Source organism: Antechinus flavipes, chromosome 2 (assembly GCF_016432865.1).
Source record: "Antechinus flavipes isolate AdamAnt ecotype Samford, QLD, Australia chromosome 2, AdamAnt_v2, whole genome shotgun sequence".
Lineage (NCBI taxonomy): Eukaryota > Metazoa > Chordata > Mammalia > Dasyuromorphia > Dasyuridae > Antechinus > Antechinus flavipes.
The window spans coordinates 684,582,850-684,597,545 of NC_067399.1; the positions used below are offsets into that span (position 1 = coordinate 684,582,850).

Genomic DNA, 14,696 nt, shown 5'->3' on the forward strand with positions numbered 1-14,696 from the left:
TCTCGCTCTTCTCTCTCTGCCTCTCGCTCTCCTCCTCGGTCTCCCTCTTCCTGTCCCTCTCCTTCTCTCCCTCCCTTTTTTCTCCCCTCCCCTCTCCCTGACTGTACAGAACGACGCCTCGGCCGACGGCGTCACTGTGGTCGCCTCGGTCCATCTGCCCCGGCCAGCCCCCTCAGCCGGAGCCCCCGCCCGACAATCTGTTGATAACTCCACCTGCAAGCTGAAATTGATCGTCTTTCGCAATGGGAAACTCTTCCCCGGCGGCAGCTCGGCCAACTGGTCCAGCCCTGGGGCTGCCGGGAGGCGGAGGTCGGTGGCCACTCCGGCTCTCTTTGCGCAAATAGGTAAGAACTTGGGGGCAGCCTTCTTGCCCCGGCCCCTGGGAGAGGCGGCAGGGAGCTGCAAGACACTGGCGGAGCGGGCGGGAGGACGGGAGCGGGGCGGGAGGACGGGAGCGGGGCGGGAGGGGAGCTCGCGAGAGCCGAGGCTCTCCGGCCGTGGCGGAGGCAGCCTCTGCTCCCGGCTTGCATGCGTGCACAAGTCCCCGCGTACATGTGTGTGCGCGGCCATGCAGCCCCACGTACATACGTGGCCGAGTCCTGTCATCGGCAATCCGGGCAGCCCGACGGGGGAGGGGGGGCAGCGCTGCTGCTGGGGAGGAGCCAGCCTCTGGCCAACTTTGTGCGAGGGAGCAGCGGGGGGAGTCGGGACCGAAGCCGAGTTGCCCCGGGCGCCGGGGCTGGGTCTGCCGGCCACCGGGCTGAGCCTAGGCGGCCCGCGCCCAGAGAGGGACCCGGAGCCCGGGACCTCCCGCCCGGCCCCTCGGGATCCGGGAGCGAGGCCTCGAACGCCCCGCTCCAAACTTGTTGCTGCTTGTGAGGAGGCAGCCGCCGCTCTGGCCCGCGAGCCTCTCCCCGGAAGTTCCGGGGTGCCTTGCATTAGCTGTGCCTCGGGCTTCGGAACCCGGCCAGAATGCCAGGGGCTGGCACTAGGGGCCCATTTCCCCGCCCAGCCGCCAGTGACCCCTCTGAGAGGCAGGGAGCGCTTTGCTTTGGTATCCGGAGCAAAGCTGAGGGAGGTGGGAGGGGAGCCTCCCCCCCCCCCACGGGCCGAAGATGAGGCGCCCTACCTGGCACTGGGTCACGGGGGGCCGGCTTCCTGGGACACGGGGGGGGGACCTCTCCCTGGGTCACTGGGGGACCGGCTCCCTGCCCCCAGCAGGCCTCTGGGCAGCAAAAGCCAGCAAAAACATCCAGCTTCCCAGTGGGGGGCTGCCCCGAACTGGCGGGGGGAGGGGGCCGGGGCAGGCGGGCCGGGTCGGGACCCCTGTGGCTCGGCGGTCTCTGATCCCACCCCGCCTGCCTGCCTTGCAGATGGGTGCAGCCTCAGCAACCTGAGCGCTCCAGTCATCGTCGGTCTGAGGCCCTGGGCGCCGGGGCTGGCCCCCGTGGCAGCCGCTTGGGATTTTGACCTTCTCTCCGGACATGGAGGCTGGCGGGGAGACAGGTGCGACCTAGTGGGCTCGGCGGGAGACCTCCTCACCCTCCAGTGCCCGCACTGGGGCCACTTCGCAGTGCTCATGGTGAGTGTCTGTCTATGACTTGGCAGAAATGCCCGCGCTGCCCTCGGGCGGTCGGGGAGGGGGCTGAGCCGCCCCTGGGCTGGGGCCCCCGCCAGGGGAGGCTGCGGCGGGGCCGAGGCCCGGGCCCAGCTGGCAGGGCGGCCCGGCGGCTCCCCCAGGGGTCTCCGGCAGCTGTCTGCAATTTGTGCCGGAAGGCTAACGCCTCGCGCTCCTCCCCGCCCCTTTCCCCTCTCCCCCCACCCCGCCCCCCGGGCCGGCTCCCAGAGGCGGCGGCGGCCCGCCCGGACCCGCTTTGTGGCCCGCGTCCTTTCCAGCGCCGGCCACTCGGTGCCCGGCTCCCGCTCTGTGAGGATCATACTAATTAGTCTCGGGCGTGCTGCAATGGTGAATCATTTGCCCGCCGAGCGGGAGAGGAGCAGCCCGTGGGCTCGGACTAGCCTGCCTGGCCTGCGGCGAGCTGCCTCCGGCCTCCTCCGCGCCCTCCCTCCCCGGCTTCCTGGCCCGGGGTTCACTCGAGGTCTAGCACCAAGGCCAAGGGCCCTGCCCCGAGAGCCTCCTCGGGCAGAGGTTTCCTGGGAGGTGGGGGAGGGGAGCCGGGCTTGCCGGCACACCCACGTCGGGCTGCGGCCCGGCTCCATCCCGGAGACGCCCCTCCCCGCTTTCCCGACCCCCTCCCCCTCCAGTCTCAGCCTCACCTCCGCAAGTGACCCCTTTGCAGGCTTCCTCGGAGTTCCCAGAATTCAGCAAGAAGGCTTGAGAAAGCGGAGGGGGGAGGAGGCTGCTGTCCCGGCCTCCTCTGCCAGTCTCAGAACCCAGAGGACAGCTGGGGACTTGGGGGTGCAGAGCTGGGCCCCCCAGCAGTCCTGCAGGCTCACTCCCAGGGTGGGGGGAGGGGAGGCAGCCCTTTGCCTTGCAGAGCCGGGCAGACCCCAGGAAGGCCTCGTACTGGTGGGTGTTGGGGTACAACCAGGAGCTGGGGGGTCCCCACGTGCTAGAGGAGTGTGGGGCTGGGTGTGCTCGGAATGCCGTCGGGCTCTAGGGGGGTATGGGCCCCATGGCCTCCCTGATGGGGGCAGGGCTCCCCTGGCTCCCTCAGAGCTTCCTTCTGTCCAGAAAGGGAGCCCCTTGGCTCCAGGGCCCAGAGGAAGGGCAGCCCCCTGCCTGGGCTTCTCCTCCCCCCGGGGCTGACCTTCCTGCTCCCCTTTCCCTTTCCCCTGGGGGGGTGCACCTCCAGTTCTATAAACCAAGCCCTGGTTGCCCTGGCCCATACCCAACAGGCCTGGCTTGGACTGGTTCCGGCCTTAGGGCAGAACTTGACTATTTCTTTGAAAATGAGAGTTCTGGTCCTTCGAGGGTTCGCTCCTTGAACCTACAGTTGAGAGGCCCCCTCTGCCTTTGGAGGTGGAGCACACGTGAATGCTGGGGCTTCGGGCTCCCTTGGCAGGAGACGGGATGCTGGAAGGCCCGGGGGCGAGGGAGTGCATTCCAGGCACAGAGAGCAGAGTGGGCAAAGGCATGGAGGTGGGAGACAAGGATTGTGGGAGAACTGGAGCTACAGGAGGAGGCTGATGCTACCGTGATGATCGTAGCCGACTTTGCTATGACCGTGCGGGCCAGGCAACGGGCTAAGGGCTTGCATTTGACCCTCGCAGACCTGGGTGCGCTTGCTCCCTCCACCTTACAGAGGAGGAAACGGAGGTAGAAGCAAAGGGGTCGGTATCTGGGGCCAGATGAGCCCTCCCCCTACCCACTGCCCTGCCCGGCCGTAGTGTGTCTCACACTGAGACAAGAGGGAGCCGCCGTCACTTACCAATGGGGCATGACGGGCTCACATCTGCACTGTGGCAGAATCCCGTGTCAGCTTCCCGGAGAACCCTAAGGGGCTGCAGGCAGGGGCATGGATGGGGGTGACACGGGGGGAGGGGGCAGACCCGGGAAGTGCCGTGCAGACGGAGGGACGGTGGGCAGACAGCCTGGGCCATGTGCTGGCTCAATGGGCCGCGAGGAAGGAAGGCAGAATTGGGAACTCTGGTGATGGGAAGGACTGGTGCCCTTGACTAGAATCGGAAATGCTGAGAATTATGGGTAAACTGGGCCGGGGGTATCATGAAGGAGGGGTTCGGATCGGGATACGCTGGGTTTCAGGCCCTTGTGGGGCACCCAGCTGGAAGTGTCTCCCAGGGAGCTGGAGAGTGTGAAGGCAGTAAGAGACCGAGGATGGAGACGGGGTTAGGGGCCAGCCATGGAGAGGAGTCCGTGGTTTAGCTGCGAGAATGGACCCCCAAACCTGAAAGCGTTTTCAAAAGAAATGGGTTTGCTTATTAATTTAAGGAGAGAGCTGGAAGAAAGCGTGGCTCCTTTCGGAGTCTGTGCCTTCACTATGAGCATAAGGACATTTGCCTGATTGACCTCCCGTAGGCAGAAGGTCACTTGGAGCTGGACACAAAGCGAGCCCCGAGCAGACCCCAAGAAGTGCCGGGTGGGATCCAAGCTTCCCCATGGCCATCTAAACTTCCACGAGGGTCTTCGAGGTCAGTCTCTACAGGAGGCTATAGTTAGCCTTTGAGTCTAGCCCCAGAAAATTAGGTTCAAATGATATTAGTAAATAAAGATTGCCTGGAAACTAATGAGATCACAGAGAGTATTCCTGGGACTACTGTGGTGTTTGGTTTTGACTTGGTGCAGTCATCATTAAAAGAATAATTCTGGAATGAAGTCAATTTGATAGCTCAGGCTGAGGTGCGTGTCATGGTGCTAGTCTGGCTGCTGTCCCAGGCAGCGCTTCCCAAGCCCATCCGTGACACGGATCAGATCAGCCCATGCCCCCTGCCCTCTCCAGAAGGAGGCAAACGTTCGCCAGGAGCTTACTGTGTAACAGGCCCCAGTAGAGATAGATTCAAATACTTTTGGCCATTTCTGACTCTTTGTGGCTCCATTTGGAGTTTTCTTGGCAGAGATACCGGTGGTTTACGATTTCCTTCTCCAGAACCTGAGGCAGACAGTGACATGTCCAGGGTCATACAGCCAGTAAGTGTCGGGCTGGATTTGAGCTCAGTTTGAGTCTAGTACTCTCTCCACCGCACCACCCAGCTCCCTAAATTAAATGAAAATATTAGCAAGAAGAAAGAGGTGAGGATTGGGAATAAGGTCCCAGTACCGGGCATGGTTTTGAAACCTGGGAAGTCAGGCGAGGGGATGAAGACGGACTAATGGGGGGTTCCTCCCCAGAAGGAGCTCTCCAAGGGGAGAAAGGGGGCAGCGTTAGGGGCAGGATAGCAAGGCCACACTGGTGGTCAGATGTTCCAGATGCTGGAGGGAATGGCTGCAATAATGGTTTTGACATCGGGGAAGTCAGGAGCAGAGAAGAAGGGAAGCACTTGGGCCTTCAGCAGCTATCAGCGAGACTTGTTGCCCTACACAAATGCTGTTGGTCATTGGAGGCTCCAGAGGGAGCATCTGTGGGCTCCATCTGTCAGTCATCAGAGTGACTGTGGTTGGCTGCACCCCCCTCCCGTTTCTTAGTGTTTTATTGGCCACGGGCCTTCCCACTTGTGGAAGAGTGATTCAGGGAAGAGTTTCCAGCGTCCATGGGGCCAGCCTTGCCAGTATTCCCCTGAGTCAAGAGGAGCTAGGTTCAAAGTGTCTTTCCTAGAAGCCTGGCTGGCCCTTTCCCCACTTTTCTGCCTCCCTCACCTTCCTCCTCTTCAAGTTTTTGCTAGATGATACAGCCACAAAAGTGTATGGCTGCTGCCGATCCAGCCCACTTGCTCAATGCCCCTTCTGTCAGGAAACCTCAGAGGAGCAGCCAGGCTGTTTTGGCCCTTGGTTGTTAAGAAACAAAGGCAGAGAAGGTCTGGCTTGGCAAAGGTAGTCTTGGTATCAATCGAGAACTGAAATGCTCGTTACCACAAACAATAGAGTTTCCATCGTTCTTTATACCTAGGACAAAATGGCAGACTTGGGATCCTGAGTGGAACTTGGGATGGGTCTTTTCATCTTTGAATATGTTAGGAAAAAATCTGTCATTGTCACACGCCACCCACCCCCCCTTCTTTCCTGGAAGCTGCTTTTTCTTTTTCTGCCTTCTCTCAGGAAATAAAGTTGGCTTTTCCCAAACGTTGCCTGTAATGAAGTTAATTGTATCTTTGGAAAAGGAGCTAATTCCTGCGGCTCAGAGGCCTCTCCTTTTCTGTCACTGATTCTGGAGACCAGAACAATAGACTAAGATCACAGCCGATTCAGCTCTTAGCCACTGATCTATTGAGCAATTCCTTTCTCGGGCAAAACTTGATCTTGATCATAGGCATTTTGACTGTTACAAAAAATAGCTGGTAGGATGCTTGATTTAGTTCTATCTTTGTTACACTCATCCCTGTAATCTTGAGCAAGTCCTCTCTAGGTCTCAGTTTCTTCATCTCCACAATGGAGGGATGGGTTCTAGTGATCTAGATCTAGATCATACAGGTCTATGATCCTTTCCAATCCGAATGTGTCTCTGGAGCCTGAGCAGGTGAGGATGGAGGAATATAGAAGGGTTGTCTTGGAATCTACTTCAAACTGGTTATTCAACACGACATTTGAGTTCTATCACATTCTAGACTTTACGTCCATTTTAAAAGCTTGCGGGGCCACGATCACATTGACTGAGGAAGCATTTTGTCAATGTTATTTGAATTGGCTGGGATGGAAACGAGCTGGGGGGTGGGGTCTGTGTTTCACTTCAGAGAGGTGATGGCAGCATGACCAGGAGTTTCTAAAATAGATTTCTTCTCTCCATATTTCTGGATAATCGAAAGGGTTGATTATCCATGAAGTCCTCCAGAGAGTGTCCACTGTCTGGTCTGGGCTTCTCTGGTCAATGATTGGTTATCCTCTGCATCTGTGTGGCTTGGCAGTCTTCCTAAAACCCAGCCAGACGATTCTCCAAGTATTAGAACTGGAAAGAGCCCCAACAGCCCTACACCAAAGCAATGTCCCAAGATCTGCCGGGAAACCTCCAAGGAAGCTGCCTCCTGGAGCAGCACCGTCCACTCTGGGGCAGCTCCGTTGGGAAACTTGGGTCATCTTGCCTCAATCAGCCTCTCGGCAGTTTCTCTCCTCCCCCAATTCTCCTGATTCTTTCCTCAGAGCTACGCAGAAATATCTGAACCCTTCCTCCACAAGGCAGCCTTTAAATATTTAGTGACAGCCTTACATTCTCCACTCTCACCCCCCGAGTCTTCTCTTCTATGGATTAGCTGTTCCTAGTCACTTCAGTAAATCTTCCACGACATGGCTTCCTCCACTCCGTCTTCTAAACCTCATCCAGCTCATTAATGTCCTTCATCCAGTGCTGCACCCAGAGCCGGACCCGGTTCTCTAAAGGGGTATCCAGGACAGAGGACGGAGGGGTCATTGCCTCCGTAGTCTAAGCAAAAGCTCTCCCTGTGTCTCTAAATGCCAGGCACAGTGCAAAGATTTGGGAGTCTGAGAAGGAATAATGCCTCTCTTTCTTTCTTCTTGTCCCCAGGGAATACTTCCAGGAGAGGTTGACAGATCAATAAGAATTAATTATCATTAAAAAAGCAGAGAGGGGAAATTTATCACAGATCTCTAATGAAATCAGCAGAACTGTAAAATGGATGTTTGACTGTGCCAGTAACATCCCTGCAGTCTCATCTTAGGGCACAAAGAGGGGAGGGGAGCATCCTGCCTCTTCTTTGCCAACTTGTCCTCAAGCACCTTGAGGGGCTCTGGTTCCCTGTCCCCCCTCCCTCCCACCCCCTCCAGTCTGTTCCCATTAGGCCAATGAGACAGCTCTTGCACAGACGTTGCCCGATGTGGATTTGCACCCCAGTGCCTGGTCCCAAAGACTGTTGGGCTCCTCGGCCCTGGACGGCCTGTTGGCTCGGGCACCTTCCTCGAATCTGCCCGGGGCCTACTCGGCAGCGGCCTTAGAGCCCCCAGAGCAGCAGCTTTTTCACCAGGTCCTGAGCAGCCCTTTCCAAAGCCTTTGGCCCAGAGTTGGGCCTTCATGTCATGGCTGATTAAAATGCATCTGTGAGCAAATGCGAGTTAGTGCGCTGCCTTCCTGGAGTTTCAGCTGGGGGGAGGGGGAGCTGTCCAAGGTGCTCTACTTCTTGGCTTTAACCTTTCTTGTTGGATTTGAAATCTATCTAGTGGAAAACACATTGAAGAGATTTTCTGCAAACAGCCTCTGCAGAAGGGGCAGCCCGTGGTGGGAGGCCAGGCTGAGCTCCTGGCAATCTACTGGTCTTCCCTCTGGTATTTAGTCCCCAAATCAGTTTCTTTTCACAGCACCAAGAAACTGTGTGTGTGAGAGAGAAAAAGAGACAGAAGCAGAGACAGAGAGACAGAGAGAGAGACAGGAAGGAAAGACGGAGAGGAAGGAGAGAGAGAGAAAAACAGAGGCACATAGAGACAGAGAGACAGACAGAGAGGAAGGAGAGAGAGAAAAACAGAGACATACACATAGAGACAGAGAAAGAGACAGACAGAGAGACAGACAGGAAGGAAGGAAAGACAGACAGAGAGGAAGGAGAGAGAGAGAAAAACAGAGACACATAGAGACAGAGAGACAGAGAGGAAGGAGAGAGAGAAAAACAGAGACAGATACACATAGAGACAGAGAAAGAGACAGACAGAGAGACAGACAGGAAGGAAGGAAAGACAGACAGAGAGGAAGGAGAGAGAGAGAAAAACAGAGACACAGAGAGACAGAGAGGAAGGAGAGAGAGAAAAACAGAGACAGATACACATAGAGACAGAGAAAGAGACAGACAGACAGACAGGAAGGAAAGACAGACAGAGAGGAAGGAGAAAGAGAGAAAAACAGAGACAGAGACACATAGAGACAGAGAGAGACAGACAGACAGACAGGAAGGAGAGACAGATAGGCAGGAAGACAGAGAGGAAGGAGAGAGAGAAAAACAGGGACAGAGACACACAGAGACAGAGAGAAACAGAGAGATTGAGAGAGCAGAGACAGAGACACAGAGAGAGAGAGAAGAGAAGAGAAGAGAAGAGAAGAGAAGAGAAGAGAAGAGAAGAGAAGAGAGAGACAGAGACAAGAGAGAAAGAGACAGAGAGAGAGGGAGACAAGAGAGACAGCCACAGAGACAGAGAGAGAAAGTACCTCCATGGAGGCAGAGGGCCATGATGGTGCTTAAAGTCTATTAGTCACCGTCCCCAACCTCCTCCTGGAAATGTCATTTTTCAGTCAAGTGGAGAATTCAGAGCGAGCTCATCTCCAGAGCAGAGCCAAGTTGTGTCATGTGCAAATAGTTATAAATGGGTTAATTAACACGCCCCGAGCAGCCGTGTTTCCCGCTGTCCGTACGTCTGTGCGCACACGCTCGATGCTGCCCGAGTTCGGCCCGGCCCCAGCGTTCATGGGGGAGACGGGGAGGGGGCCTGGGGCCGGCGCCCCGTCTGTTTTGTGAGGAGAAGATGAGGCCACCTGCATCCTCGGGTCTCCCTGACAGGGCCGGCCTCCATGTTGGCTCCTCCTCATTAATGTCCATAGCCCTGGCCTGCTCCCGGGGACGAAGCGAGAGGCCCCGAGCGCCCGTCAGTCGCCCTTCCTGGGTGGAAAGCCCGGGCCATTCCCCACCCTCTGAAAGCCGGGCAGGCCCTTCCAGCGGCCATCTGAGCTCACAATTCCATGTGACCTCGAGCCAGTCTTTGTAACAGGAAGAGAGACTTGGCAGAGCGGCCCCGGCCTCCAATTCCCCAAACTACTGCGTCCTTCCCAGCAAAGGCCCCGTCACCCCACAAGAGCTCCCCCCCCCATTCCAACTGACTACTTTCTGAGTCTCCACAGGGTCACGTAGACTGGGGGAGGGGAGGCAGAGGGCACTGAGCGGGATCCTGGCTCGCCCCCACCCTGGCCAGGAGAAAATGGCCCAGCAGCCATTTTCCCTAAATGGCTTTTCCCTAAAACTTGGGACATGAGTATTTCTGTCCCATCCACAGGGCTGTCCTGCAGCCGCTCCCAGGGGCCCCCAGATCAGCTGGCAGGCTCTCAGGGCGAGCATTACGCTGGGAAGTTAACAGCCACTGGGAACGGGGTGGAATCCAATGTTTGATAAAGTGGTGGAGAAAATGTTAATCACACAAATTGAGCTTAAAAGGGTGTGACCATCTTTTCCTGGAGAGCTGGTTGTTAAATGTTACCACCATGCCCCTGCTGCTCTGCCTCTGCCCGGCTCCTGGAGAAAAGCACCATGTGAGCCCAACAGGGCCTGTCCAGCACCCCCAGAGGTGCCGACCGGGCTGCGGCGGCTGCTTCCCCCAGCTCTCAGGGCACCGGGGCGACCGCTTCTGCCTGGTTTCTGAGGGTGGGCACGGGGAGGATGAGAATGAAAACCTTTCCCTCCCTGCGTCCCTTCCCGTCCCCTCCCGTCCCCTCCCCACGTCCCCTCCCATTCTCTCTGTTATTCAGACACCGCTGGGCCCCGGGCCCCGCCTCCGCTCTCCCCAGGAGCTTGTGGAGGTCTCAGAGTATCTCTAAGGCATCACTAGCGGGTCCGAAGGGCCCAGGCCAGCTGGAGGCTCCGGCCCCGAGGCTCGGGCTAATTTTGGACTTTCAGCCCGTGCCCACCGAGAGCCTCCTAGGAGGCTCTGCCACAGCCGAGGGAGTCACGGGCCTAGAAGAATCATTGCTGCGCCCGGCCCTGTGCTCGCCCTCCAGGTCCAGTGCTGCCCTTGGCTTTACAGTCTACAGGGGACGATCCTAAAACCCCTCCAGAACCTTTTGTACTCCCAACCCTGTGGAACTGGCTGCGTCTTCCTGGGGTCGCGGGCTTCACGGGATCATGGCTGTCTGTGGTGCTCACGGCTCCTCCTTGTCCCGCCATGGCGGGGGCCATGGTGCCGAGAGAACGAACCCTGGGGGCGTCTCCCACCTCGGAACACTCCCTTTCAGCAGCCATCCTAGTTCACAGTTCCATGGAAAAACCAGGAGGGCGGGAATCGGGAATTCGTTTGCCCAGCCAGCGTCCTTTCCCTGTCCAAAGCACAGCCAGCTCTCGGGCGGCCCCTCAGACGTCCTGGGCCCGGGACAGCTGTCAGCCTGAGCATCGCCCAGGGGTCTGACGAAGCCCGGCGGGGGACATCCCCGAGCCTCCTCCCTGGGGACCGACCCATGGGGCGGGAGGCTGCCCTCTGCCGGGCCAGGCTCCGGGACTTTGGGCCGCTTGGGCCCTGCTGCCGGAGCTCAGTCCTCTCGGGCTGTTCCCCCGGCGCCCCCTCGGCTTGCGGGCAGGAATGGCGCCCGTGACCGCGGCAGAGACGGCGGCCCTGGCCCGGGCCCTTACAGCAAAGTCAGGGAGGAAGGAGCCGAGGCCGAGGGACTAATTCTCGCTGGTGTCTCTGGGGGCCGGTTCTAGTGAGTGACAGGTCAGAGGCCGCGGTAAGAAGTGAGAGCAGAAGAAACGGGCAACAAGGACAGTTTTTCTTCTGGGAGTTTGCCCGCAAGGGCGGAGGAAGGGAGGACAGTGAGCGGTGGGGCGGGCGGGAAAGGCTGTAAGGAGGGGGCGGCTCGGGCCTGGGCCAGGCAGGAGGGAAGGGCCCAGGAAAGAAAAGGAGCGTGGCCCAGGAGGGACCAGAGGCCCACGGTGGAGGGGGGGGGGGGGGCTTCTACAAGGGGAAAAGCTCCCCCTGGAGGAGAGGAGGCCACGAGTGAGGACGGGGAAGAAATGGGGGTTCCGCCCAAAGCTTCGGTTTTCTCAGCAAAGTGGGAGTCCAGGACCTTGGCCTAAAGGGGAGAGGGCGGGGCTGGGGGGGACTCGGGCAGAGAAGGAAAGCTCCGGGAGAGCTGGGAAATGGACAGGGAGAAGGCGGCAGGGGCTCCAGCTCTGTCCCCACAGGCCCGAGGGCAGTTCTGGAGCCCGGGGAGGACCGGCGGCTGCCCGGGATGGCGGCCCCACCTAGAGGTGGCCGGGCAGTGCAGGGGGCACAGCACTGAGCCTGGAGTCGGGAAGTCCCGGGTTCAAATCCAGCCGCGGGCTCTGGGTAAATCCCAGAGCCTCCCTCCCCTCATCTCCCTCACCTGTGAAACGGAGGCGGTAACTAACAGGCCGCACCTGGCGCCTCAGGCTGCTGGGGGATCAAGAGCAGCCTCAGAGCCATATAAGTGCTAGCGGGGATGATCCTACGGCCTAGAAATCCGGGGGTTGAGGAGCTCCCCCCCACCCTCACTTCCCCCCCCCCCCTCACACCCCCTCCCCCCCCCCCCAGGCCGGAGCCCTGCAGCCTCCTCCGCGCGGCCGCTTCTCCCGGGGCTGCCCCTCGGGCCTCGCTGGCCGCTGCTCCCCTCCCCCTCCACCGCTGTCTGACTCCGGCCTGCGTGGGCAGGGCTTGAGGAGGGGGGATGGGGAGGGGAGAGGCGAGGGGGAGGGGCAGCCCCGCCCGCGCGCGCCCTCAGGCGGCCTCTCTTCGCCCCAGGATTTGAAGACGGTCCTTTCCCTGCCCGAGGCCCCAGGGGAGTTCCTGCACCCCGTGGTGTACGCCTGCACCGCCGTCATGCTCCTGTGCCTCTTCGCCTCCATCCTCACCTACATCGTGCACCACAGGTAAGATGGCACCCGGCGCAGTGGTCCCGGTCCGGCCTCTGGGCTCGCGGGGCGCAGCTGTTGGCGTTGTGCGCTTGCGGAAGCGCCCCTCCTTTCCATGTGTGGAGGGGGAGAGGGAGGGAGGGGGCTGCCAGGCTGGGGGAGGGGCTGGCAGGGAGGGAGGGGGCTGCCAGGCTGGGGGAGGGGCTGGCAGGGAGGGAGAGAGGGAGGGGGCTGCCAGGCTGGGGGAGGGGGGTTGCCAGGCTGGGGTAGTCATTCTGAGTCTGGCAGCGTGACCCCTTTCTCTTGGCTGTCTCAGTTTCTCTACCTGCAAAGTGAAGAGTCCCATACCTGATATTTTCCCCTTTTGACCACGCTCTTGGATGACCCCCTCTCACCCCCGGCCTGGTTGATATCAGTACCCGAGAGAGGGAAGGAAGGCTCCGTTGCTGGAGTTCCGGTTCTGTGCCGGACCCAGTGGGGGGAGCGCCCATTTCTCCGGTACCCACCGTGTGCCCACCTAAGGACCGGTGGCGGAGACGTTAGATACTCACCTGTCTGACCCTCCCCACACTGGGAGGTGGGAGTGCCGTTTTTACAACTGAGGAAACTGAGGCGGGGGTCCTTGGGGGGTCCTGACCACTCGTCCTCTCGCCCCCACAGCACCATCCGCATCAGTCGCAAGGGCTGGCACATGCTCCTCAACTTCTCCTTCCACACGGCCCTCACCTTTGCGGTCTTCGCGGGGGGCATCAATCGCACCCAGTACCCGATCGTCTGCCAGGCCGTAAGTACCTGCGTCCTCTCCGCTTTCCCTGGGACGGGGGCGGGGCTGTGTCCGTGTCCCCCCCTTCCCCGCGTCTCCAGGGCTCTGCAGGGAGCTCTGCTCTGGCCCCCGGGTGAGGCTCCGGACCGACCCCTCCCCCAGCAGCCACTGCGGGGGAGAGGGTCTGCCCTGGGGGAGGGGCAGAGAGAACAGGGCGGTTCCAGAGGCTGCAGAGGAGAAGCCGGCCCGGCACCGTGGGGGGAGGGGGGGTAGGGACAGCAGAGCCAGAACGATGGGGACGGGGCGGGAAGCCGGAAGGGGGGAGGGGGTAGAAGGAGCTCAGGGTATGGGGGTGGGGGGTCTGCGGGCATTAACCATCCTTGCCCTGGGCCAGCCCACATCCCGGCCCCTCCTCGGGGCTGCAGGGCCACTCTCGGGGTGGAGGCTGGCTCGGAGCTGGCGAGAGGCCCCGGCCTAGGGCTCTGCCCGGTGCTTTTTAGTCATGGAGGCGGCTGTGTGGTGCAGTGGCTGGAGCACCAGACCTAGAGGCAGGAGGTCCTGAGTTCAAATCTCACCCCCCCACACACACATGTTTCCCAGCTGGATTAGCCACTTTGCTGGTTGCCTCGGTTTCCTCATCTATAAAATGGGGATTCGAGGAGCCCCAGCACACTGGGTCTGTAAATGGGCCGGGTTGTCCGTTAAGGACCTCGTCATGTCTAAAACAGAAACACGGGGATTCCCCGGGAAGGAGGCGGCCGCCTGGGCCCCAGGAAGCAGTAAAATGGGCCGTTGGCTTTTTATCTGCCATGCCAGGAAACTGCCAGCTTGGCAGCTCATGGAGCCCCGGGGAGACGGAGCTCTGCCCATGACGCTAGGTTGGGGGGCTGGAGGAGGGCCGGGGTGGGGGGGAGCTGGACCCCGGCCCACCCTGGGAGAACTCTGCCTGGGGAGGGAGGGGGGGCTGGACTCCGGCCCCCTTGGGAGAACTCTGGGGGGGGGCTGGACTCCGGCACCCCTGGGAGAGCTCCGCGGGCTCCCTGAGACTGACAGAAAGGGGAAGGGTCTTGGGCAGTGGAAAATGAGCTGCACCCTTTGGGGATGCAGAGGGCAGAGGTCAAAGAAGCTCTAGTAGGAAGTGCTTTCTGGGGGGTCTCTGGGCTCCCCTGGCTCTTCCCGGCCTCAGGACTGCTGGGGGGGGGGGCACAAGTCCCCTTGGCCCCTCCCGTGGGCCTCCCCACCTTGGCTCTCCGGCCGAGCACTCACCCCTGCCCTTCCTTGGAGGGCTGCCCTTCCCACCCCATCAACCTCTCGCTGATCTCCAGCTCCCAGGAAGCTGACACAGATGACGGAAGGGGCCAGACAGTTGTTATGGCAACAGAGGGCTAATTACAACTATTAGGGGACACAATAAACATCACCAGATGGTCATCATCAGCACTCTCTGGGGGGAGCCTTGGTTTGCCTTCTGCCCAGAGCCCCCCAAAGCTAGCCCGCGGGGGCCCAAGCTCTGAGCCAGCCCCAGCCATGCTCTGCCTGGGCCTCCGTGCTGCCCAGAGACATGAGGGGCCACTGCCCCCCAGAAGGACCCCACAGCGTGTCCTCCCCCGCCTCCCCACTGGCTTGTGGACATCCCCTCCTAGGTCAGCTTGGACCGCCCTCCCTCCTGCAGCCTCAGAGACTAAGCCCCAGGAGCACCACCCACCAGTGCAGGCGCCCAGGTCAGAGGACCCGAGTTCAGATCCCCCCTCCCAGGCTGACCGCCCAAGGATGTCGGTGCCTAGACTCCCTCCCT

At 60.2% G+C, this 14,696-nt stretch overlaps 1 protein-coding gene across 1 annotated transcript in view; it reads left to right on the top strand.

The window, feature by feature from the left end:
• ADGRA1 (adhesion G protein-coupled receptor A1) overlaps positions 1-14,696 on the top strand; it is a 207,620-nt gene that overhangs the window by 145,987 nt on the left and 46,937 nt on the right. The window contains exons 13-16 of the mRNA XM_051982798.1: positions 110-344; positions 1,374-1,582; positions 12,029-12,156; positions 12,799-12,922. Of these exons, the coding sequence (XP_051838758.1) occupies positions 110-344; positions 1,374-1,582; positions 12,029-12,156; positions 12,799-12,922 (696 nt within the window). The remainder of the gene's footprint in view (positions 1-109; positions 345-1,373; positions 1,583-12,028; positions 12,157-12,798; positions 12,923-14,696) is intronic.